Source organism: Phasianus colchicus, chromosome 1 (assembly GCF_987193195.1).
Source record: "Phasianus colchicus chromosome 1, bPhaCol1.hap1.1, whole genome shotgun sequence".
NCBI classification, from domain to species: Eukaryota; Metazoa; Chordata; class Aves; order Galliformes; family Phasianidae; genus Phasianus; species Phasianus colchicus.
The window spans coordinates 95,463,706-95,490,354 of NC_143436.1; the positions used below are offsets into that span (position 1 = coordinate 95,463,706).

The 26,649-nt window shown below is 34.8% G+C and overlaps 1 protein-coding gene across 4 annotated transcripts in view; it reads right to left on the bottom strand.

Moving 5' to 3' along the window:
- Positions 1 to 26,649, bottom strand: part of CADM2 (cell adhesion molecule 2) — a 627,326-nt gene that overhangs the window by 82,034 nt on the left and 518,643 nt on the right. For all 4 annotated transcript variants that reach the window (XM_090120991.1, XM_090120994.1, XM_031612686.2 and 1 more), the window contains one exon: positions 11,650 to 11,740. In XM_090120991.1, the coding sequence (XP_089977117.1) occupies positions 11,650 to 11,740 (91 nt within the window). The remainder of the gene's footprint in view (positions 1 to 11,649; positions 11,741 to 26,649) is intronic.

Below are 26,649 nucleotides of genomic sequence, written 5' to 3' on the forward strand. Positions count from 1 at the left end.
AAGCCGAAGTCTGAAAAATATCGGACAATTTCCTCGCAAGGAAAAGACAGAGTAAGAAGGAAAAGAAAAATATTTAAATTTCCACTGTTAATGAAAGGTACTAAAATACTCGTTCTCTTACCCATTTCTTTCCAGCCATATCGGTTACGACCATAATCTCATTTACCTTATCATCTCAATTTGTTCCAGGACTATGTTCATACACTAAAAGTTGTACATTTTGACACCTAAAAAAGTTATTGGGATACTTTTCTATCCTTTCTTTTGCAGCCTTCAGCAACTGCACTAATTAGCTGGGTGTATAATCAATGAATGTACAGATGTTAGTTACAGTTATGAAACATACCAGAGAGTTTAGCTATAGAGTTACTATACCAAAACAGAATAGATAGAATGTTTACCCATATCCTGGGCTCACCATGAAACTCCAGAGAAGGGGATCTCTAAAAGAGAAGCTTTCCCCTTGGTAGTCAACTCTTAAATGGGTTTAGGAGAGGTGGAGCCAGGCTCCACCCCTTCTGGCAGCACAGATGAATTGCCTTCACCTGTGCTCCCATGGCTGACTCATTGCTCACCTCAGGTGATCAATCAGAGGTTCAGGATGTGATTCAGCAGTTCCCATATACTGGGCTAATGCCAAAAAAAGTTCTGCGTGGGAAGATACATACACTTCCTCTATCCATACAAATACAATTCCAAACTGAGATGAATTTATGAATGAAAGGTTTCCAAATACAAAGAAGAAATGAAAAAGATATAGATTAAAAGAAAATCTGAATTTGATATTGAATTGTCCTTTTCATGTTCTTGATGTGACCATTTCCATTCCTGTGGAAGTATGGTGTTTTATTTGACTAGCTTACAGCACACACTCTTTCTCAGGGAGCTGTGCTGCTCTAAATATGAGGGGGGAACGCATGATCTGATGTTCTCCATGATGCTGCGTGTTTCAGATCGCATCTGCTATAGGGAGAATAAGCTCTGTTTCTGCAGTTATGTAAGAGAGCAAAATACTCTGACTATGATTTGCACCAATGGAAATTAACTAACATTTTTTCTTGTGTTCTGTGTCTGATGGATGTTCATTTGTAACTGTAGCTAATCTCTTATTTACTGAAATTATCATAGCATCTCCCAAAATATTTTCTCTCATTTTAACTTCCAGTCTAGCACTGAATTACAATTACACATGCTGTATTTCAACTTTACTGTCTTCTATGGACCTCTTTTATTTTAGGATGTGTTCATATTGTACACAACTCCATCAGCTGCTCTTTGCTAGGCATTCAACTAAAAGAGAAAAGAAAAATTATTTCAAAAGGCATTTGCATGCAAAATGGATTTAATGAGCACTAAAAATGCTGCATTTTATTGTTTTTCACAATGTACTATCTATCTGCAACATTTTTTTGTGTAAACACTGCAGAAACAGGATGTTTAATAAAGAGAAAAAGCAATGATTGAATTGAGCCTATTATGTAATGTGATTATTTTACAGAATGCTAAAGGGGAAGTTCTTTTGCACTGTAAGAGGTTTTATTTTAAAGTGTAATTTTTAGTCAGGCACTAATTCTCCCACCTGTTTCTTTTTGTGTCACACTTTTTGTTACACCAGTAGGAGGTCCCAGTTGTGAAGTGAAGATACAGCTTCTCAGACTATCAGGATATTTAACATAAAGTGAAATTTAATCTATTATGTATACATGCTGTAACTCAGCAAAAATGTTACCTACTTCTTACTATGTTATCTACTACACCACAGCACAATTACATGGAGGAATATTGGTGTATAAGGTTTCAAGCTGAATGTTTACATAATCCTTTAAAATAATTGGCTTTTTGTTGCAAAGACAAACTACCTATCTGGAAAGCTTCAGTATGCAGATTTTTCTTTACAGTTTATATCATAATCTTCATCAGATTTTAGAATATTTTCTGGAAATCGAATACTCAGTCAACACAGCATATAAAAGATGTTTACTAAATCAAGGCAGGAGATACCATTATGATGAACTGCTTTATAAAGACAATTATTTAAAAATTGGCCAACTATCCAAAGAAAGCAATTACATTAGTGATAGTAAAATCCTGGCCAATGATGTCAATTTTGGCTTTAACAGATATTTGGACTGGCATCAGTGACTATTAACTGGAATTATTTAAAAAATGGAGTGGGCATTGAACTTGGATACTGAAAAAATTCACCATTAATAACAGTTATGCATATTATGATTTACAAAACCGACCTATGTCACGTTATGTCATTATCTAATGTTGCAAATAAAATGTATTTTCTCCATACATTTCCCACTTAAAAAGCTCTGAAATGTATTGTTTAATTTTGATAAGTTTTCTTAAATGTATCCACTGCTGCCTGTGCGGGTAGAGAAAAATTATGCTTAACTCATCTGTAATGTTTCAGTGCAGTTTTTGAAAGAATCTTACAAGTTTGGTTCATAAGAAATTTCTGTGTGGTTGACAATGACCATGGGATACAGAATGATTAACATTAGCTGACACAGTTTATATGGCATCAGATCAAATTAAAAGTAGACCGTTTATGAGTTAATAATCACCTACTAAAATATAATCAGTTCCTCTTGCAGAAATACCATTTCACACTTTTCCAAACAACAACGAAAAAAGAATATATGAAGAGCCTAAATACAAAGATGTAATACAATGTGCTGTTAGAACAGTGTAAAGAAAATTTTCAAGAAACAAGAACAATGCATGAAAGACAGAGATGGGATAAAGAAACTTGTATTTGTTGGAGACAGACTTTATCAAATTGCTGAATAAGCTAAGTCTGAAGAAGATAACTTAAGCAGAAAGGAGAGATGAATTTCAGCAGAAAATCCATAAGCAGAAAGACAAGAATAGTAGAGCATGTGCCATCTTGAGAGTTGTTCCACAAAGGGCTGAGAACTGTGAGCAGGGGTTATTATCTTTATCCAAGCCTACAACAACAGACGATATTTTATCACATATGAAAGTGCATATTTAAAAATATATTTACAGAATTGCACTCAAAGCTGTGTGTGATATGTGTCACCGGAAACTTAGCTGTAAACTTCCAGCATGTGGAAGGCATAATCTTGAGAAAAAAAGTATACCTCAGTTGCTGAGAGGTATTAGAGATCCATGCTAGTTATGGGATCAAGGTAAAGGAGGCTAGGTAGAGTTCCTCTTTGTTAAAAACTTACTGATTATGACAAAATTCTCAACCATCCACTTTTCTGCCTAAGGCAGAGGCTGCCAAATCTGAACATAAAACAATGAAAGTCCAGTATCCAACTTTATTTTTTATCCTGACATACTTTATTTCAGTTGTAATGACCCTTTCCAAAGAAGCATGGAAACAGAACTTCAGAATTTGATATTCTTATGTACAAATTTCTTAAATTTAAAGGAGAAATACTTCAATACCATATCCATATTTTATTAGAATAATATTTCATTTTGGATATGGACAAATTCATCCAATTTTCCAAATCATTAATACAGACTAAGCATGCAGCTTGGGATGTAGATTCATTTTGCAAGGCAATTTATAAATACAGAAACATGCATGCTTTTCCAGATTCATTACGGTTAGGTCATACAGGAACAGTTGCTACCAGCATTTCCTTCTAGGCTGCTAGGTATTCATACCCCAGATAGTACTCTGCAATAAATAAAATTTATGCAGAAAATGAAATAATTTCTTTCAGTACCTCCATCTCATCTTAAGCTGTGAAAAGTCTATCATGTCAAAGTAGGAAAGAAAGAATTGTGCACAGGTGAAAATCTGGCCATTATATTACTGAATTAGCATCTAACCCTGTTATGAAAATGTACTTGCAAATCAATATTGTCAAACTGTTTACACCAAAATGTTAACACGTGAATGGCAAAAGGTTTCTGCTATTTTCTGCATGTCTGATTTCAGACTCTTGGGCATAGATTTGTAGATGTGCTCAGAACATAGTGTTACGATTCTAACCAATGATGAGCTACCTTCTATGTTACATCAAATGCTCTTGGGAAAATGGAGACTGTGTTCAGCATTAGACATTAAAAATATGTAATCTTTTTCATTGGTTTTGATCATAGGATTTTTTCTGCTTCAGTTCCCAGCTGTAAATTGGAGGCAATTGAATGTACACAGGTCTGATAAAAATAAACATTTAATTATTTGCTAAGTTCTCAGATACTATGGAGAAGAAACAAATGAACTCCTATGAAGAAGACATTTTAATTCTGCAATCTGAGGACATGTATCAAATAAAACCTGAATCATACGGATTATTCATAACTACTAGATTGCAGAAGTCAGGAATTCTCTTCAAAGGCTCATATATCCTGCACATAATGTCAAAAGTTTCAGGAAACCAAATATGATGACATTTCTTATACTGTAAGGAAAGTCAGGAAATTTAAATGTTTCACTTCAAGCAGTTTTAAAAATTTCTTCCTTAGATTTAGAGGCGTTTCTGTTTTGTGTTAGTTTGAACTAAGGCAACTATTCTGAGGAAGGAAGACATTTTCTACTCTTCCTACTCTCCTTGAGACCACAACAAATGATCTATGAATATCTTGGTAATTTTCTAGCTAGCAAACACCGAAAACTCTGAAAAAATGACTACATCTGTAAGCAATCTTGATGTTAGTAAGTTTTTGGTTATGGTCTGCAATAGTATCCTTGTAGCCAATGGCCATGGCCAATACAAGTCAACTATATGCATGTACTACTTGAAAGGTGATAAACCATTTGGACCATTGGGCTGTAGGGTGGCTGGTTACAAGTAGTCTTCTTTAGGAGTTTTTCCTAGGTGTTATGTTTAATTGTTTAATATTGGAGATCTGGCTAAGGAGTTGGAAAGTGCTCCAATTAAGATTGTCATTGACACCTAACAGGAATTGTATTCAGTATACTTGAGGGGAGGAGTCAGCATTTAATGGACCTCTGCAGCCTACAGGAACAAGCCAACAGCTTCCTCAAGACAGGAAGGGACATTCAGCAAGGACAGATGCAGATTCTAGAACCTGAGATGAAAAAGCCATGAGGGGTCCTAGGCTATGAGCCAGCATGAATCCAAGCTCTGCTGGTTTTGGTTTCTTTCTTAACTATTCACTATGTTTTCTCTTCACCTAGATCTCTACCAGATCACTCTCAAGTGAAACAGCCTTTCTCTGGGGTCACTGAAAGAATGGAGTCGTGTATTTCTCTGTTATTCTAAGTAGGTCTTTGCATCAGACTTTGCAAAATGTTTCTCTCATTCACTGGAATCTTTTTAAAATGGATGTTAGAAAAGACAGAACTCTCATTTCCTTTTCTGTGGCGATATCATACATACAAGCATTAGAGTGTTTCAAATTCAATTATTTGGTGTGTCCTCATTATGAAAAGTGATGAATTTTTCTGATAGTACAAAGTTTATTTGACTGCATTTTAGATTACAGGGTATATGAAATATTGGTGTTTATTCCTGATTGCGATTTTCTCTGTAGCTTTTTCATGACCTTACAAATAATATTATTCTAATGATGGATACAAATGTGAGTCTTTCCCTGAAATACAAATCTTATTTATTTCAGCAAGGCCAGATATTCTCTTTACATTAATCAGCCAATATATAATGATTCTCTTGACATGCATGGAATGGGAAGACCTATTCCTTCTGCACACAGGAGACAGATAACTGCCATGACCTGATTATTCTATTATACTTAGAAGTCATTTCTAAAACGGCACTAGGGGAAAAAGAAAAGAAAAGAAAAAAAAAAGAAAAAAAAAAAAAAAAAGCCCTCAATTCATGCATGCTTTGGAGAAAGCAATGACTAAGAATACTAATAGAATACTAATATTGAACCTTTCTACCACTTGGGGCACTTTTGAGTTAACTTCTGGAGTCAGTAGACCATACTGTTCAGATGTAATGTTGTGTAGAAGCTACAACTTGTGACAAGAAAAAAAACACTGCCCTTTAAAACCTTTTTAAGCACAGACAACAGTGTGAATGATCATTTCATTCTTCAGTTTTTTTTTTTTTTTTTACAGCTATTTTTATTTGAATATATTCAAAATATTGTCAGACAATAGGACTACAGAAAATTCTAAACATTGCATATGAGTTCATCAGAACGATATTTGTGATTTCTAGAGCTTAATTAAATATTCTTCTTTGGAAAATAAACATAACCTAGATAAAACTATATTATGCTTAAAAAAAGAAAGAAAGAAAAAAAGGGATGCTGATATTTTACAGATGTATCAAGCAAGATTTTTTACCAAAATATTATAGCTTGACAACTTTTTGGGGATTCATTTAAAAATTTTGAACTAGATAAAACAGCTGTAAGGACTGAGAAATATTAACTTTCATTTGCTCTGAAACTATACAGTAGTACCTCTCTTACAGAGAGAAATGCTCTTGAATAGTAGTGTCAACTATAAGGTGACATCTGCAGTTTTGACCTAAGTTACACAGAGAAATTTCTAAATACTTTCATCTGTAATTGCCAAAAATGTTATTATTATTAAAATTGTCAATCAGCTGAACAAACCAATAACTAAGTCTTGCATTTCTACAGTGAGTTTTGTTTATAAACTCTGCTTAAAAACAATCTGTGGTAAACTGATGAGTATGTTTCTTTTTTCTTTCCACCATCAGAAAATTTTAATTGAGAATGTCAACTCTTTATACATATAATATTCTAAACACTAGACTTCCACGGCTGCCCATAACTGATGCCACAAGTACTATATTAGCTAGACCAGAACATCATCAAATCTAGAGGTCTGCAACCGCAGTTGCAACTTAAACTTTTCAGAAAACACTCAAGTTTTGATACTGGGTCCTGCAAGCAGTGAACTTAGCCAGAGTTGCAAGCAGAAATAAGAGAGATCTTTTCAGAGGCACTGTGTGAGGAAGTCTCACTATCTCACCATTCCCATTCTGACACTGTGAGCAGTAATTTCATCCACACCATGTGAGATTGGTGTAATGAAACATGTCACATCAGAACCCCCAGGGGCAAACTCAAGGAGTGATGGAACTTGCAGGAACCCCCTCAGCACCTCTGAGGCATCTGACCTCTGCTTGAAACTGCCTCATCCACAACACATATTCCAGAGGGAACTGTCGCAGAACATATAACAATCTGTGTGACACTTCAGTAATCCCTCTCACAGTCTGCCTCTGCAAAACCACTGCAGAACAGGCAAGAAAACTAGCCCACTTTTTTTATAAACTCTACTATAATATCATAATCATGTAATAACTATAGAATACATATAACAGTAATACACAGTAATACAATGTTTACCCAGAATTCTGTCTCCAAAGTAATTCTCTAATATTAATAAGCACTGGACCCTGATCAGAAGCAAGGTTGACTTCATCCTCACAGTAATGAACAGACATGAGAAGTCAGCAGTTACTGAAATTGCACCTCTCCTCTTTGGTGATCACATGTTGCTTTACTGGATCATTCAGAATGGCTCTCCTGTCTTTCATCTTCCTCTACACCCTCTCACACACAGACTCCTACTCTTCTCCCCATTACATCACTCTCAGAAGTCCTGTTCCAACAATGCTGTATCTGCTTAAAGACCAAAAATGCCAGATGACACAAATCTATTCTTAAACAACCAGCAAACTTGGAGTTTGGGATAATTCCACACGTTCAAGTGTCTGAGGCTTCCAAAACTGTGGCCATCCGCTGGTCAGGACAAATTTTCATAATGTCTTAGGAGGACTTTCCTTCTCCAATTCTCACAACTTGTTGTTCCCCACCTCTCTGATAAATATCTGGAGGATGTTCTGGAAGGGCAATTGATTTCTCAGAGATGTCACTTTAAACAATAAACAATAAGTGAGGTAGGGCTTTTCCTCAGGACTGTGTAGCTTTGAATAAGAGGATAGGTATCTGATGCACATAATTTGAGGGATAGAATCAGTGCAAAGAAAGGTACGGGGACAGGTAGGATGTGGCACCCTCCAGCTTTCGCTTCATTCTGCCATTCTCTTTTAGGAAAGGAGTACTCTGCAGCAGCCATCAGTATCGTGAATGTCACCACAGCCACAAGCCACAACCCTGCTTTATTCTTTTGCCATTTTCATCTCTAACATCATTCTTATGAAAACTGAATAATGAGAAGTAACAGTAGTAAGCATTAATTTACTGGTATGAGTCACTGCCACCTACAAGAAACAGAAGAGCTGTCAGAAGGCAGTTGATAGAAGTTCACTCATGATGTATAAATGTCTATGATGGACTGAAGCCGGCTTTGAGCTCTCCATGAAGTCCACTGTTCATCACTAATCTTCTGAGAGACATAGTTGGACTCTATGGACCTCTCCAATTTCTTGCCAGAAGGTAAGAAGGAAGGCTGGGAGTATGACATTACTGTTTCTCATGCTAAGCAACTGGAAACTGCTCTCATGAGAATGCTTATTTATTACTGCTCTGTGCAGTGAAAGACTGACCTAATGAAGCAGTACAGAATTGCTGATGTTGGCAGTTCTTGTGGTACGAACAATTTGAACTGCATTTATGAGAACAAAATATTTGTGCCCCAAAGGCTACCACACAGAGGTGCCCTGGCTTGATAGTTCTATGGTGTAATTTTTATTTGGCTCACCTCTCAAAAGCACAGATAGCATTTTCAGTTGATTCACTTATGGTTACAACTAAGTTTTCTTTTAAATGAAAATTAAAAATAAAATAAAATAAAATATCTGTAGGCATCTCAATAGAATCTCCATTCTAATTATTGTTTCTTTTACTAGTATCTCCAAATGGTAACATATAAGAAATATCTATAATATTGACGTATTAATAAAAAATCCTGTATGTCAGGCTAAAACATAAAAGTTTCCTAGGCTTTTTACTTCCTACAGAAATTACTAAGAAAAACTGGTGTCTTGACGAAAACCAAGTAACCAAACTTGTTTGTTTTTTTTTTAACAGTCTAGTATTTTTAGCATGTGAAAGCAATTTCAATGAAGACTAGGAAAAAAGTGGTTTTAAGTAATAGATAAAGAGTAGTATGCATCTAAAAAAAATAAACAAAGATATACAGTTTTGTATATATAGGTATCTACACTTAGACTCCTAGCTTTGGCATCTCAAAATACAGAGATATGTAGGTTGATCTGAAAGTAATGCCTCCTATTTATTTCTATGCAAACTAGAACAGATACAAGGAACGCAATAACACTATTGGATATAGAACATTTTCAGCTACAGTATGCTATTTTTCATCACAGTCATCACCAGTAGCTATGTGCTTTTGCCAGAGATGAACAAGAGCCTGCACAATGTGCTCTTAACAATCTGCACTGTTGAAGGTGTCACACTGTCACTGTTACCACTTTTGAAATGCACCACCCGCTGCCTCACTGTGCTCACATCCAGTATTTGGTCTCCAGAAACATTCAGCAAGTGTCAATGAATTCAATGATCATTTCTTCCTCATGGAGGAATTCAATGATACACCTTCGCTCCATATGCATTTCCATGTCAGATGCCATTTTGTCAGACTGCCCCTCTGCTGCCATCTGTCACATGGCAACAACATGGAATGAAATTTTGATAGGAAGGTTCAACCACTACTGCCATGCCACCAACATCTGCCTCTGATGTTGTGAGACAACATAATAAAATAGGAGGCATTACTTTCAGAGCAGCCCTCATAGTCATCTGAGTCAGATGTCTAAATTCTATGCAATCACTGGAGAGATAAGAGCAGTTCAGATGTAGATATCTAATAATACAAATTTTTAATGACAGTTGAGATCATTTCTATACTCTAAAATTCTGAGATGTCTCTTCTAATATTCATAAGTGTGTGAAACTGCAGGAGCAGAACACTTAGTTGTTACTATTTCCAACAGCCCTCACCAACTCCATCCACCCGTCCAACTATCCAGATATCTATCTCACAAAACTAGAAAGTTCAAAAAGAAGAAGTATAGCCTCCAAGCTTTCTTAGGGTGTTAAGACGCCAGATATGAAGGGCCAAACTGGCTGTCCCCCGAAACAAACAACAGTTAATTAAAATTTTGTAATGACTGCCTTATTTCTAAGTTTTTAACCTTATGGTGAATGTTAAATGAATAGTGAAAATCAAGCACCTGGAGCTAGAAACCCCAAAGTCAATGTGTTAAATGGAGATCTCTGCATGTAGCTGTCACCGGTTATGTTATGTAGTAAATACAGAGATGAGGAAAATCCTAAAAACTAGCCAGTTTAGCCAGTTGTGTATTCAAAGCAATCAGTGCTGATCTTTTTCCTAAAATTAAACACTTGTACATCTTTTGCTGAAATTGAAAGCAACAGGGGCAGGGACTCTGCACCCTGTGATACCTAAGGGAATGCTCGAGGGTAAATTTATTCTCCTTCAAATATATTCTAATTGCAAGATGCAGTTGCACCTGAATTTTGTGAGATACATACAAAGGTATCTCAAAAGCATATAGTAATTCAGAAGGTATAATTCAGGTACACTGATGACCAGTTGCATCGAGCACCATTTAAGATTCATATGAAGTAACACTATCACCCTCGTCTAAAGTAGGGTAGAAGCATGATCTAGTTGCAGTGCTAATCAGCTCAGGAGGAGTTACTTAAAAACAATACAGGCTTGTAATACATAAAAATACTTAGATAATTTAGATGATGCCTAACTAAATTAAGAGGTTATCAAAAGAAAAATGAGCATAAATGCTTAACGTCATCTGAAGATGACTTTGGGTTACTATGTCAAACAATTCTATTAAATCATTAAAATTGCAAAAAGGAGAAATTCTGCCTTTTGCTACATGGATTTCAATACGTAATTTTCACCTTTTTTTTTATTATTGCACTACTAGTTTAAAGGCCATTCTAAAATTCTAAAATTGCTTGTTACCCTTTCATGTAACACTACATATTGATTTTTTAAGCAGTAGGTTCGTATTCAAGAAACTTGATTCATATTAATTTAATTCTAACCAACTTGATTATTTATGTTTCTTCATGGGTAAGTATACAGCAGTTTACTGGATACAATTAAAAAAAAAAAAAAAAAAAGAGGTTTAAAAGAGATTTAAATAGTAGCTTTTGTGCAAGAGTCAATCTCTGCAGATATGTCCTTAAAAATATTGGTAGCAAAGATGCTTGTTTCCAAGTAAACAATTCATATTCTCAGACCGGGCTACATCTTTTAAAATTCCAGCAGAAATCAGTAGCCAATTTGCACATATCATTACACTTCAAATTTCCTTGTAAATGGCAGTGAAAGTGTCCAGAAAGTTAAATATATTTTCTCTTAGGCTAGTTGATGTGGGATGATTTTCATGAGACATTTTCTCTCTTATCATCAGTTCAATGATGTAAACAGTGGCTGATTAAAGCTTGACTCCTTTCTGGTTGATATACCTGACTGAAAAAAAATATATATCTCACAGCTGGAATTCTTCCTGAAAACTAAAATAAATGACAAAGTAAAAGACTGATGTTCTATAGATACTTAATGAAGACAGGCTTCAAGGGTTTTCTATGGCAGACATTACAGTACACCCCAGGACGAGACAAAAAGAGCATATTTCTGAAGCTGAAGATTGCAATCACAGCAGAATAAAGAAAATAAGAAAACACATTACTTGTTAAATCACTTACACTGGTTTTCCTTTGGATTCACAAGTCAAAATTATAGATTGTCCTTCTTCAGGCCACGAATTAGAAGAAATGATTTTCACTAAAGGTGTATCTAGAAAGAAAACAGACATCTTGTTGATATACATGTTGATATACATAGATTTATTATCTACTAGTACATTATTCTCCATTATTCTCTGCTTACAAGACTACACGCTAGATTTAATTTAGACTTGTATATGCTTTTATTTGAACACTTGCATAATTTTAATTGTCCTCAAGAAGGCAACAAAATTGACCAATGGAACTAAAACTATAAATTTTTATATTCCAAGGAAACACAGATAAAAAGCTTGTGTTTACTCCAAGGAAATAACTTTTTTTTTCTTTCTATGTTCAGTTCAAATGCTCCCTAGGAGTGTTCTGAAGTATAATATCTAACGGTGAAATAAAAAATATTGACAATGAATAGCAAATACTCTGGGCAATTGTTTCTTTGTCTATTTATAGGTAGATACGATGGAATGCTGCTATTAAGGGTATGGTACAATAATATACATTTTAATAAGAACAGTTTTATGTTTGCAAAAGCTTGAAACCATAATAAGAAAGCTACAATAGGCTTCCAGATAAAATACTTTGTTATGGGCATTTTACAGGATATTATTTCTAAAATGCAATAATGTTGTCCCTGAAACAGAACTACTTTTTTTTTTTTTTTTGCATTTGACTTTTTTTTTTTTTTTTCAAAAAGAATGTTCAAATACCAATGAAAAGCTCCATAGAAAAATTTGCAATCTGTCCAAAAATCTTATAAGTATTATAATCCATTACTCCCATGAAATGTAATTAATTTATAATTGTGACTTCAAAACAATATAAAATAAAAAACTGTGAATTAAGCCTGAATAAAATATTTGTAGTAAATCTTTAACTTGGTTTGCAAGGATACACCCTCACAAAGAAAATATTTTATATTAACTAAAGGGGACCTATTTTAAGGAGAAACAAGGCCATATAGAAAGAAACATTTACATACATAGTATTTTTTCCTTAAGAAAAGGAAAAAAAAAGATCAAAGTCATAGTAAGGAAATCTTTCATACTCAACAGGAAAATACAACCGTTTGTTTCCTGTATGGTTTCCTAACATAACACTTCATCTATGCTACAAAAGCATTTACCCTGAAAATCTAGGTTTATCCTTTATTTATTTTAACCTTTATTTCATCCAATTTGCAATTCCTATTGTTTTAGTAGTAGGGTAGCAGGGAGAACACAGATACCCTGTTATCAAGAAAATATGAAAGGCAAGACAGCATGACACTACAAAATCAAACAAAATGTGATATGCTGTTACGGTATTATTTCTTATTGCGATGTTAACAGTTCTATTAAATACTAAATGTTATAAACAACTTAAAATGGCAAAAACTTTTTTCTATCTTTGGTTTTCATTTTTGACGTATCACAATGTATCAATATGGTACAAGACAAGAAAAGGGGCTTAGTCTACACTTGTCATAATTCCACTGAAAGCACTGTCAGCATCATTTAGATTTCAGCTGCTCTAACCTTACACCAGAAGCAAATCTTTTTCAAAAGTTTGGCTTTGTTATGAACCCTGGAAACCATTTTGCAGGTGACTAATCCCACGCAGGTAACGCAGGCGTTTGCTTCACTTTTAGAACATGCTTATGGCACTGATCTCAAGTGCCTATAAAAATCAGGACATCAAGTACTTCTGCAATATTAGTGGTGTTGTAGGAGATGAATATATTGCCCTCTTGCCTATGCACTGGACCAGAGGAACAAATTAGTATCAAACAGCAATATGTAAAGACTTTAACTGAAGTATTGAGACAACTAATGCAATGAGACCAAGACATTTCCAGAAAAACCTGAAAGGGAACTAAACTTTTATGTAAGTAATCATGATTGCTGCAAGTGAAGAAAGGAATTAAAGGCTCAACTAGTTAGCATTACTGGTTTATATTGAAAAGATGATCAGCATTTCACACATTACTGTAAATGACCCAAACAGAGAGGGGATTTCAAACAATTAAACTTGTATTTGCATGGATCAGTGTTGTGCTGTTTTCCCTTACTCAAAGTTCCCATTCCTGATTTATTCAGTGCTCCAGATAATGCCCTGTTCTTCATGCGCCTGTAAAGAGAGCTTACTAACAGGACAAGAAAGGTCTTATGTTTCTAAAACACTGTAAGATAATATGAGAAATAATATTCTTTTGTGCTTTCCCTGCTTATTTACTTGTATGTTAACTGTTTGTTCCTTTAAAACAGAAAACACAGAAATTAATCCAACGCATAGCTTTTAGGAAAGCTTACAATTCAGAACTTCTGTATTTTATTATCAATCCTCTAAAAAAAAAATAGTTGATAGTCTATTTTCATAGAATCATAGAATCATTGAAGGCCTAGGTTGAAAAGGATCTCAAAGATCATCTAATTTCAACCCCCCTCCTATGTTCAGGGTCGCCCAGGCTGCCCAGAGCCACATCCAGTCTTCTGAGTGTTTCATTCTGAGTGTTAGTCTTTCCACTTGTATTTTTATGCTTTCCTTGATTTCTCTCCAGAATTAAAGCATGTACTTACTTCCTCAAAACTAACCTAAAAATGCTATTTTAACAAATATAAAGATTGCCTGCTGACTTGAGGTATTTCCAGAACATAAAATGCTCTGTTATAAAATATTTCCTCCTGTTAGGACCACTTGTTTTTGAACCATTTGATGTCTGAATGTACTTTATCAGTACACCAGGCTTTAAACTGTCACACCCATAATTATTAATCATAGCAATATGAATATTACCTCACCTTCAGAAAACACTTCTACCACCAGGAAACAAAATCCAAAATAAATAAATAAAAACAGTAAGAAAGAGAAACTGTAGTATAATACAAGATGAAGGCTTATTTTCAGATATGTTTGTCAGGTTTTTATTTGTAGGTATGTTAAAAAAAAAAAAAAAGAAAAAAAAAAAAAAGAAATCTCCTTTTGTACTTAAATTAAACAATTGAAGGAGTTCAAGAGTTATACTGTGGGTCAGATCTTCCACTGCTTCTTCACTACGTCAGTAGAAGCAGCATCCCAATTTACTTCATTCAAACCTTAGAGAAATTTAATAATTTGCATCTTCTTTTCAGGATTTGGTCCAGTAAGTTAGTATAATTAAAATACTGTAGACTGGTATTTAAAGCAGAATTCTAGGAATTATGACTAAAACTTCTTCCCAATACTCGTAAATATGGATTTATTCTGAGCTCTAAGGACATTATGGAGTAGAAAAATATTTCAAAAAGACTAGATATTGGGAAACCATGCTCTAAGAGAAAATGCATTTTATGTGAGTGTAGATCACAAAGCCAGCCTTCAGAGTAAAACAACTTGTTTCAATTCTCAGTGACTCGTTTATTCATGTGTAACTCCGACAGTGTGAAAGCTGTTTGGCCCTCTAGTCTTGATTTTGAATAATGAGGTACTTATGAGCTGCAATTGATAGCACCAGTGTGAACTGAGACTCAAACATATCTTTAGACATATGGCAAGATATCTTCTACCTCGTATGTGCCAAGAATCTGCCCTTTTGCTAGAAATAAGAGTATAACACTGATTATCGATAAAACTAAGAGATGTAATTTTTAGATACAGCCTTTCTTCTTTCAGACCAAAGGCAAAAGTTTCACTGAGTGATTCTTTTTCTTTTTTTTTTTTTTTTTTTTTTCCAGGATCCGAGCACATCTCTTTGCACAAAACCATAGAAGCCATTTCAAAGCTTTGAGAATACTTGTCTATTTTTTAATCAAGCAATATAACCTTTACTCACTCACATACAAAATCAGTGGATGCATGTGAAAAACTGATTTCAGTTATTCAGGTAATTAATGTTATCTGATATATAAAGAAATTAAATGCTTTAAGCACAAAATTTTTGTTTTCCTCTTAGCAGCAATTAATGGCAAGTTTAATATCTTACAGAACTGTTTTAATGATTGATTTCATCTCATTGAAAGTTTTTCAAAATAAAGGTGGTTCTTATCACTCACCAGACCTTTACAGTTAATCAGATCTCCAATGTTTAAATGTTTTGTTTGTGTTTTTTAATTCAAAATGCACTTGATATTTTTGCATTGCTTGAAGTAAGAAAAGAAAAATTAATTTGCTAAAGCTGTTATAAAGTTGCAAGCAGGTTTAAATATTTTCATATAAATTATTTCATATAAAGTTTTTCATATATGATCACATAGAATCCACCTGAATATTTCTGTCTAATAAAGCATCTGTGTAAGTCCTTGACAATCACAGGGTAAATGCAGAAACTGAATGCATAAAAGAAAGTAAATTTGTTTAAGATCATAAAGCAGGTCAACAAGTGAATGGGAGAATGAATCCTTAATAGCTCCTTTTTGCTCCCAAGATAATTAGAAATAATTTCGCCAGGTTTTGCTATGTAACTTCAGAAGTCCTTGGTTCCTCTGTCCTTAACAAGCTGGACTATCAGAGCTTCTGTGGATACTTTTTTCATGAAACTTCCAGCTACTGGGTGAGTAACTGCAATGATGCATGATCTCTATTCATCCTTAGGCATTAATCAGCAAAAGGTGTGTGGGAATGACCAGATTTCAGAAGAAAAATCATTTTGTAAAAGGGCAACATGATACTAATATGGTAACTATGCTATGACATCAAATAGTCTCTCCCTACTGCAACAATCTTTAGTTAATGAAATTACAATCTTAGAAAAGAACACTTCTTTTCTTGCCTAATGTTACAATCTGAGGAATACATTTATAGTGATGCTTTGAGGCTTTTAAGAAATGACTACTGAAAGGTAAATTCAGGAGTAGAAAATTTAGTGATCTCCTGGTCATCAGAATTAGAATAATTCTAGAAATACATCAACTCAAGATGCATGCATCACAGTTCTTTACTAGAGAACATTGGGATATATATGTTTTATCGTAATATAAGGAATACTTGCCACTACAGTTCAGTACACATTTTGTTAAGAGGCAAATCACACTGCTTAAAGCTTAGCTTTCCCTGTGCTTTCAGTGAGAGGAGGATTATCAGAAAAAGTCTTAGTGGTTCTTCTCCGCAGAAACTGTATTATACAAAAGTACTGTGTAGATCCAAGTCAAGACTCCTGATTCTCTGCTAAATCACAAAATAAATTTCATTTATTTATTTATTTTTAATAAGTGCAATAACTTAAGAATAAATTTAAGCCTGATTCCCCCTAAAATCTTTCAATGTGTCTAACATTTCACAGAATCACACAGAATCACATTTCAGGAAGTAGAACAGAAAAATTGTATTTCCTTCTTCTTACTTAGAGAGACAGTATTACTATTCCCTGAAGCATAGCCCAGCAGAATACTTATTTGACACTAATTCAGTGATTAGAACGTTCATCCCTTCAGAGTTTGGATAGAGTTTGCTCTGAGTCAAAGTACACACTGACTTCTGCATTGATTTCCCATGCAATAGCAGGTGTCCACCAGGTATTGAAAGGTTTCTCTTCCACTCTGGTTTTGAACTAAGATTTCTCTTAGAATATGAAAATGTTTTCTTTTTTTCTCACCTAAACCAAACTTGCTTGGACAAATCATGAATTTCTGACACATTATGAAGGAAAATTCTTAACTCATTCCTATTCACAAGTTACAATTCCACAAGTAACTCAGTGCAGTGCCATTGCCCCTATTTATAATCAGTGCCAATATAACAATAACTATGCCATTCATTTAACATACATTACAAATAAAAAGTTTCTGAAGTTAGATTAGGATGCTCCTAAAAAGAAAAATCCATACAACTTTAACATTCCCTATATAATTCCTAGGATACTTAACTGAAAGTTTTGTCAGTGCTTAGCATCAAGGGTCTCTGGTAAATCCATTCTCAGGCTTTAAGTAACATTTTACTGAAATGTATTCAAAAGCCTTTCAGCCAGAGCCATGGAATGTGCTTTTAACTTATCAAAGATGGCAAAATCTTCAACATTTAAACAATTCTAAACAGTAATAAATAAATAAATAAAATAAATAAAATAAATAAGAAAATGTTAAATGCAACCAGGATGCCAGAAGCCCAAAATTAAGAATACCTTTTCCAAACTGGTGATATAGATATATTAAGCTAGGCCATTTATATTTGCGTGTTATCGTTTCCTGTAGAGTATAGTGCATTTTCAAATACTTGGGTGTTTGTACGTGTCTATTGCAAGAAATATAGATTTTTTTATTACACCATTCTCTTTTACAAAAGAAAATGGTGTAATAGAAAATTCTGGATGATCAAAACGTTAATGACAATCTCCTGTAATATTGTCCATTAATGGTTCTGCAAGTTATATAACAATTTTGTATAATGTCTGGGCCTTCTCTTTCTAACTGCCTTCCATTTTTCTGTTGGGATGATAGCAATCCAATAATAAGTAAAGGCTACTTGTTGCTCAAGTAACAATCAATACCTGAAAGTCGGTTCATTTTGCTCTATAGAAAAGGGTGAGAATATCAAGAAAAAATCACATTTCTCCTGTTTTCCACTGTTGTTGCTTAATAAGAGAATGTATTTTTTTTCTGGCCTTTAGGAAATTGAAAGACTTGGCACAGAAAAATTGCCACATTTGGTGACAGTAACATATAAGTTTCAATACATATAAAGTGCAGAGAAAAGATTAATAATCTGAATTATTTTAGTTTACGGTTCTTTGGGGGTTCTAAAAGAAAACTCCATCTGTGAGATTCCTTCCTCTATGTATACTATACATCAGTGTGATATATACTGCCTACATTTTTCTTAGAAAATACAGGGGATTTTGTGTTTATTTTTCACACTGTTTGAACTTGGAAGAGTGGCCAGTACCAAAGGAGCCAGACATAATTAGAATAGTAGAAAGAACGGGGAAAAGCAGGCACAGTATTTCAAACACTATTTGCCAATAAAAATGCACACCTCCACACAATATAATACTAAAACAAACATTAATAAGCCTCCAAAGTGATTCTCTCCTATCTGATTACTTTCCATGCAAGCAAATTATCAGGCGCCTATTTCAAAAACAGAGCAAATGCAATCCTTTTCCTCTTCATGTTCTAAATAATTGAAAACAGCCCATTAACATCATTTGACCTTAGGCTTCCACTGGAATACTTTGATTCTGATACGTGTTTTCTTTGAAGGTAATTCTCTCTCTGTAGTTCATGCTGTTATGAACGTCTCTTCATCTGCACTAAGTATCTGAGTTTATTGTAAAGAAATCTGTGATCCTTGTTAGACTTACTGTTTGTGTGCAAATTCTGTTAGGAGTAATAGGAAAGACACCAGTACAGAGAGGGAAGAATAAATCAAGTGGGTTTGTCAGAGAAAGTGAGGTGCCCATAATACATCAGGATGTGCTACACATGCTATTCAAATCCTTCCTTCCAAAATATTAATACTGACTTCTTATTTAAGCTCTTACAATGCTTTGCTGTTTTTAATTGCCATTTTTTTTTTTTTTTTACAAGAAGCTATTTTATCCAATACACAGAGATTTAAAAAGCCTTAAAACTGCTACTAACAAAAAAAGCTTTGTTTAACAATGTAATTCTGCAGTTGATCCATTAATATGAAATATGCTGTTGTATCCATATGAGAAGACAGCTACGCTTTTGTAACAGAGCTGTGCTTCCCACTGTGATCAGCGAGGTTACCATGAATGCCAGATTTTACTTTCATGGACCCTAAGCAACACAAGGAATCTGTCTTATTAACTTCTCTCCAGTTCAGAGGATATTCTCTTAAACTCTAGGCAGTCCATAGTAAAAAGCACAGTGTGACAGGGCCCTAGCTATGGCATAACGTCCATGTCATGGATGGCAGATCATTTGATAGAGGCACTGGAAGGATTTTTTCATCTCCTCTAGAGAAATTTTGTTGCAATTTCTAAGAGTAACAGGAGGATTCTCACCTGCTGAACAAATGGGTGGTGCTTTTTTGCCATATATGAAATTCTGCTTTGGTTGGCAAGTCTTGCTGCAGTTTTCTCGTCTTTCCCTAACCTGCTGCAATATTTTTAACAAGAGTCTCAAAGAGCAACACATCCCACCCAGCTGCATAGGCTGGTTTCTCACTGAGGGCTACTGTATAAAGCTGTCTGCATAGCCAGCAATTGCTACTTTCCAAGAAAACTCACATACTTCCCTCGTTATCAAAAGGGATCAAAATGTATTAGCCCCTCCACCTTCCTGCTCTTGCCCACAGGCTGTTCCCAGACCATTCCAACAATCATGTAACTGTGTGAATTGGTATCTTCTGCATGGGTGTGTAATACTAAGCTTTACTCACCCTTCTTTATTTGTTTATTTACCCTGCTGTTCACTTTCTTTTTTCTTTTTTTTTTTTTTTTCTTTTTTTTTTTTTCCCACATTGAATAAAGGGCTAATTTTTTATATTGTTAAAATTGTAAAAGTAGTTGAGCATGAGCAATGGGAAAGATGTGGGGTACCTCAATTGCAACCCAAGGAGCCTGCTGGTTGGTCCAAGGAACCACATCCTAGAAACCATCCTAGAAACTGAATCAGGATGACATACAGTCTTCGTGCCCACGACCACTGGGACAACCACCAGAAGGCACCATGCATGTGTAGAAGCATTAATTAGGGGTGGAATTCAGGACATAGAATGGGCATGGTATATTGTAATGAATTCCCAGAAGTAATTGTAATAACCACTTCTTGTCTTAGAAATACTATGAATATGCATGTATTCCTTCTATAAATAAAGATGTTTACCTGCTTTTGACATGCAGGCTAGGAAGGGGCTACCCCCACCTGCACCCGGCATGCTCACAGTACTGAATACAAATATACCTTTTTTATAACTGCTTTGTGGTTATAGAGTGTGATTCCGCAAGTCAACACTAACCACCATTTCCTCTGTGCCAGAGTCCAAATTAATATGATGGATTCATTACAAGACACTTTTCTTCCTATAGGTTTAACTAAATTATGAGCTACCAACAGCATGTCTTTACATTAGTGATATTTAATGAAATTGAAAACTTCAATTTCTCTGATATTTTATTGTGTCAGTGAAAAACAACACTTCTGTGGTGCTATCATTTTTTAAAATGTTATAAAAATCTAACAGTACGATAATAAAAGATTATTGCTACCTGGTAATAAATGATTGCCAGATGATAAGATTTTCAAAGATTTCCATGAGAGACTAATTCATTTCCGTTATACCTCATTTGTCTTTCTCTTTTTTCCATACAGCATGCTTGTGAAAAAACACAGCCTTCTTCATTTTTTCCGTAGTGCTTTCTCTATAATTTCCTTGGATCCTTTCTATAATTCCCAGATGCAAAAATAAAATAAGCACGCACCTCTGAAGATGATGATGATTCTTTGATTTACTAATTTATTAGCACTGGAGTAAGCTTAAGGTATCCTTTTTTAAGAAAATGTGAGATAATCATTTTCATATACAGATGGCAATTACAAAACTTTTTAAAAATTTTGCATTTCTACACAATTTTTATTCCCATTTCTAAAAACCCTAAGCAATTAGGCTTAGAAAGAGAGAAGTTTAAAGTAATTTTCAAGGACAAACCACTCTAGTATGTACAAAAATAAACATCAAATTGGCTATCCCAAATGAGATCTGAAGGAAGGGAGAGGAGTATTCTAATCAGCTCTGTGAAAGCGTTCACCATTTTTAATAGCTTTTACACTTACCAGCTGCTTGCATCCTACAGCTGTGATTTCAGCAGTCCTTCAAATTGGGCTTCTCGTGTAAATGACAAGCATGGCTTCTGCTTGTGCCCTGTTGCTTTGTAATAGGTACTCATAAGGCAAGAGTGAATTGATAAACTTTGGTAAATTACACTGGGAGGTACACTAACTTCAATGTTCTGCTTCATAATATGATAAATGACTTATTACTTAAAGAGATGAGAGAAAAAGTATTTTATGGCTGACATTATTTTATTAGTAGTATCTGTGGGGGATGCAATCTAGATCAAATAACTATGTCACGGCATTTCAATAAATGTGCTCAAGAACACTGTAAAATTAAGCTTTATGACATTTTTTGAAGTACTTTAAAAGCTACAGTCAAGCAGAACCAGAACCACCATATGGTCTCTTTGTTAGCTGAGATTGTTTGATGACTACTATATCATCCGTTCTCTCGTCTCTTTCAATTTAGTTTAAATGATGCTTGTTGAAGAAAAAAGGAGTAACAGTTTGCATCAGGAGACTATAAAAGCACTCTCTTGGATGCAGAACAACAGGCCAAATGCCAGCGTGGGGGAAAAAAAAGCTTGATCAGTGAAATATTGCTTCCTGACACTTGTAATTCATGAGTGCCTAAACTCAAGCACCAACCTGGCAGGAAACCCTTTAAGCTACTAATTCTGTGAACACTGATTATCTGGTACTTTGTTTAAAATATTCATAGTACCTGTTTCAACATCTCAGCTGTCAATCAGGTACACCACCAAAACTCTACAGTTCCTATCTGTTTCATTTAAAACTTTTTACTTCCTCTTGTAATTCAGTGTGTTCACTGTCATTCTTATACGCTTTGTGGTTGGCTTTGAATAGAGAGAAAAATGTGACTATAACATTGGCTATAATGGGAGATGCTGCTGAATTAAGTGGTAGAAAGAGTGGCACTGTCACTGTGTTCCAGATGCATGCCAGTATTGAAGATAATTAACACTACCTGTGTATCTCTCCAGAATAGGAAAACAGGGTCACTGTTTTTACAATAATCTTTTAAATCCCATACAAATGTGAACGATATGGTAGAAATAAGAGTCTTTGGCAAATCCGTTCCGTTTTGTTCAGTGAACTCCAATGATGAAGCTTAGTTAAACAGCATTTATCTTTTTAAATTATTTCTGTCACACCACTTCCTAAGATCAAACAATCTCCATTTTGCTTACCTCTTCGGATGTGTACATCTGTTCCTCTTAACATCCTCACTGCCTTTCTTTGTGCCCCTTCCAATTTAATCATATTTAATTTTTTTCTTTCTCATTTTTGCCGTGTCACTTAAACATAGAAAAGGAAAAAGCCAGAGGAAAAAACACCCTTCTGCCTATATCATGCGTGTCTGACTCATTGCACAACCTTTCAATGTAACTTTGTCTTCTGCATCTTCAGTTTCTTTTGCTTAAGGCCTTCAGCCTTCTGTTGTGTCTAACTTATCTTGAATATTGCTGGAGAACTGCAGCACATGCAAAGTTACTGAAGAAGTAAGTAAGAGCTTTGGATGCTCAGCATAATTCAAGCTTCTGTGATCCATACCAGACAGCAGGCACTATGAAAGTTTAATCTATAGAAAAATCACCAGGGCATGACAATATGACTTGTTTCTTGTAAATACATATCTTGCTTTTCAGAAGAGTGAGCTTCTCTCCTTTAGGAGGTCCGACTAACTATTTCTATACATATTTTCCTTCAAACTGTTTCACCTGATTGCTAGTCAGTAATTTTGGAAATAAACAGCCCTTTAAACTGTTCTATCGGGAAGGACTCCTTTGTCCTTCAGTAACTAGGTTCATGGCTTACAGTGACAAGAGTTGTAAGGTGGAGTTTGATCTATAGAGATCCTGTAATTTTTAGTCTCCTCCTAAGCTGAATCCATGAAAGACTACCAAGACTAGGCCAGAGAAAAAAATGAAGATGATATTTTAAACATGCTTTTGGGGCAGCATGGGGCTTAGCTGATCTTAGTCAAGTAATTAAAAAATTCTTTCAGAACCTGGGATCTCATTTGGAGCTTCTCAGAAACTGAACTGTAGTCATTCAGTCACTCAATCATTATTATCTTGTTAGGGCTACACTATATAAAGTAGTTGTAAAAAATATATTTAAGAACTCACTTTCTAGCAGATAAATAATTTAGTTTTTAACTGCTTCACAATAATTTGGATTAGAAGCTTCAAAAATCTGTCAATTGGTTTTGGAGTACTGCTACTGGGCTGTAGGTTAATATGTCAAGAAACTACCTCCTTAAGGATTATTCTTCTGAAAAGCAATTATATTTAAAATTCATATCCTACTTTTAACATTATTAACATTTCCTTCCAAAATTCCTTTGTAGTCTCCTTCAGTCCTCCTTTAAACATGCATCCAAAGAGTAACCTGCCCACAACATATTATGTTTCCATGCAGAACATACAAGTGACTCATTGAATTTTCCTATTATAGATTTTAGAGAGAAATAAATTCTATTGGATTATATTCCACTTGTAAACATAAACTTCCAGATGGGAAAGGTCAGGATAGTACATTAACCCTTTGAACTAGATACCCCCTTTGAAAGATTAAAGTTTGGCAGTAAATGGACCCACAAGTTTTTGAATTACTTTGCATTTAAATAATGGATTTCTTATTTTCATCCATCATTAACCTAATTGATCTCATTTAAAAATGCAAATTGTGGCACTGAACTTTCATGTTCACTGGTATTATTCTTTACTGTTTACTGTAACTATCCCTTATGTTTCATTTGTTTCAAGCACTCATTAATACAAAAAGCTCAAACAAGATAATTTTGCTTATTAACACAGTGTTGACATAATTATTGAGCTAAATAATTAAATAGAATAACTTATTATTTACTTTTCATTCAATATGAAGAGGTATACATGTAGTGACAGCTATATCTTTTAATTTGCATTATTATGATTACTATTTTTAAAACTGCCTCTTACACTGGGAAATACCAAAATTTCAGTCCTTTAAGGGAGAAAGAATGAAAGCTGGTCACTGCTGTATAGAAATAACATTGAGCTATACTGTCCATACTAACATCTAAATTGTCATTTAGGGGGAAAAATAACACAGTTTGGGGAAAGCATCAGAAGAGCATCTCAATACAAGTGAGTCTTGTACAAAGACTAAATTTGTCTCAGAAGAACAGGGAGTCAACTGTAAAATCTCAAAATTCAGGAATCTATAAGAATATCTTGACTGAAACAGAAAAACAAGAACATCACTTGAATAGCTGGCCTCTAAAGAACTGGAGTGCCTTTTGCGAGAGACCATCCCTTTCTGTCAGAAAGATGGATCAGACTCAGGTAGCCATGCAAGAAAAGCCATGCTTTTTCTCTTTGTGCTTCTAAAGGATTTAAAAAAAAAGAACACATAACCTAAACTTGTTTTGTTCCTAGAGTTTAAGAATCTTGAAGAAAAAAAGTGCTGCACCCAAGAAAAAAGCAATTCTGTTTCTTCAATTGGAAATTTTCTCAGCTTTGTGCTCTGTCCCTTTGTCATTTGTTACGAGTGCAATAGTCATACTCGAGAACATCCTGCTGCATCTGTATAATCACGTAATTCTTGACAGGCTTAAGCTTGAGATATTGGCTACCTTCTACAAGTTCCACTGATCTCTGAAGTATCACAGTTTCCAAACATTCTAACTGCTCTAAGACAAAATGGTTCTAGTAAGAAAGCAAATCATGCTAAATTATAACAGCAAACTGCAAAACCCTGAACGTGCAAATCTCAAGGCAGTTCTTTCTTCTATAGTTCTGGAGAATCACGCCCTTAGAAAATCCAGGTCTTTTTGCTGCCTGAGAAGTTACAGAAGAACTGTGTGCTTTAAATCATTAACTAAAGATATAGCGAGATAAACATTTGTTCTGATGGCAAAGTCAAAACAATTTCCAGCACTCCAGCTGTCTTCACTCCTGTCTCAACATCTATTTGTACTTCCTTGAGCTGGCTTAATATTTTGGGGGCCTGTTACTACAAAAATACAGCAAGCCCGTGGTTGAGGAAGTTACCCTGAAAGGTCACCCAAGATATTTAAAGATGTAACTAGCTTATTAGAATTAAATACTAAGCTTTAAGGAAGCCATATATTTTTACTATATATGACACTATTCTCATGTGGAACAGTATTTTCAGCATTCTCTGTAGACAGATGGTCTGACAATCTATGTATGACCATTTTGTTATGTTTTAAAAAATAACACTATATTTTGTATGGTACTAAATAGGTTGCTCTGAAATTAATGCCTCCTATTCATTTCCATGCAAACTACATTGGAGACAGGATGCTCTTGTGAAAATCTGCACCAGCAGAGGTGACCTGCTGTCACCACTACTGAAACACATCACCTGCAGCCTCACTGTGCTCACATCCAGTGTATGTTCTCCAGAAACATTCAGCAAGCATCGACGAATGCCAGTGGGATCTGTTTTTCCCATGTGGAGGAATTCAATGACACAGCTTTGCTCCATACGCACTTCCATGTCAGACGCCATTTTGTGAGACTGTTCCTCTGCTGCTATCTTTCACATGGCAACAACATGTAATGGAATATTGGTGGGAAGGTTCAGCCTCTACCACTCCACCACCATCTGCCTCTGATGTGATGGGCCAGTATAATAACATAGGCTGCTTTCAGAGCAGCCCTTGTATATTATTGTCTATTAAAATATATAATTCATATCTTATATTTGCACATAACACCTTTCTTTCTGAACATGAAACTATAGAAATGGCGTGTTCAAAAAAAAAAAAAAAAAAAATCGAAATCAGTGAAGTAAAAATAATGGTCTGAACTCTCTTTGTGGCACCAGGTAACCTAGGTCTGATAAAAGCATTCTGCCTTACACCTGGCAGAAATTCTAACACCATCCTGTTGTCAGAGAAACCTCCATTTGTAGATACACCGCAAATCACAGTAATACACTGTTGTTGAACACACACACACCATTTTCTACACGGCTGCACAAGTGAAATGCTAATTTGCTTATCTGTAGTCTCCTGCATTTGAAGTGCTTTGTTTATTTAATAAAAAATCGATAAGCGTATTTCCCAGACAATAGTCAACAATTGCTTGGAATTGTTGCCAAATTTTCAAGTCAAGTTCAGATGCTCATTGCAAAAGAATCTAATAAAAACCCACCAAATAAACAGCTTATCACAAAAACATTGTTGGAATAGCCAGTAGAAGCAAGCTAGCTGATGGCTATAGACTTGTCA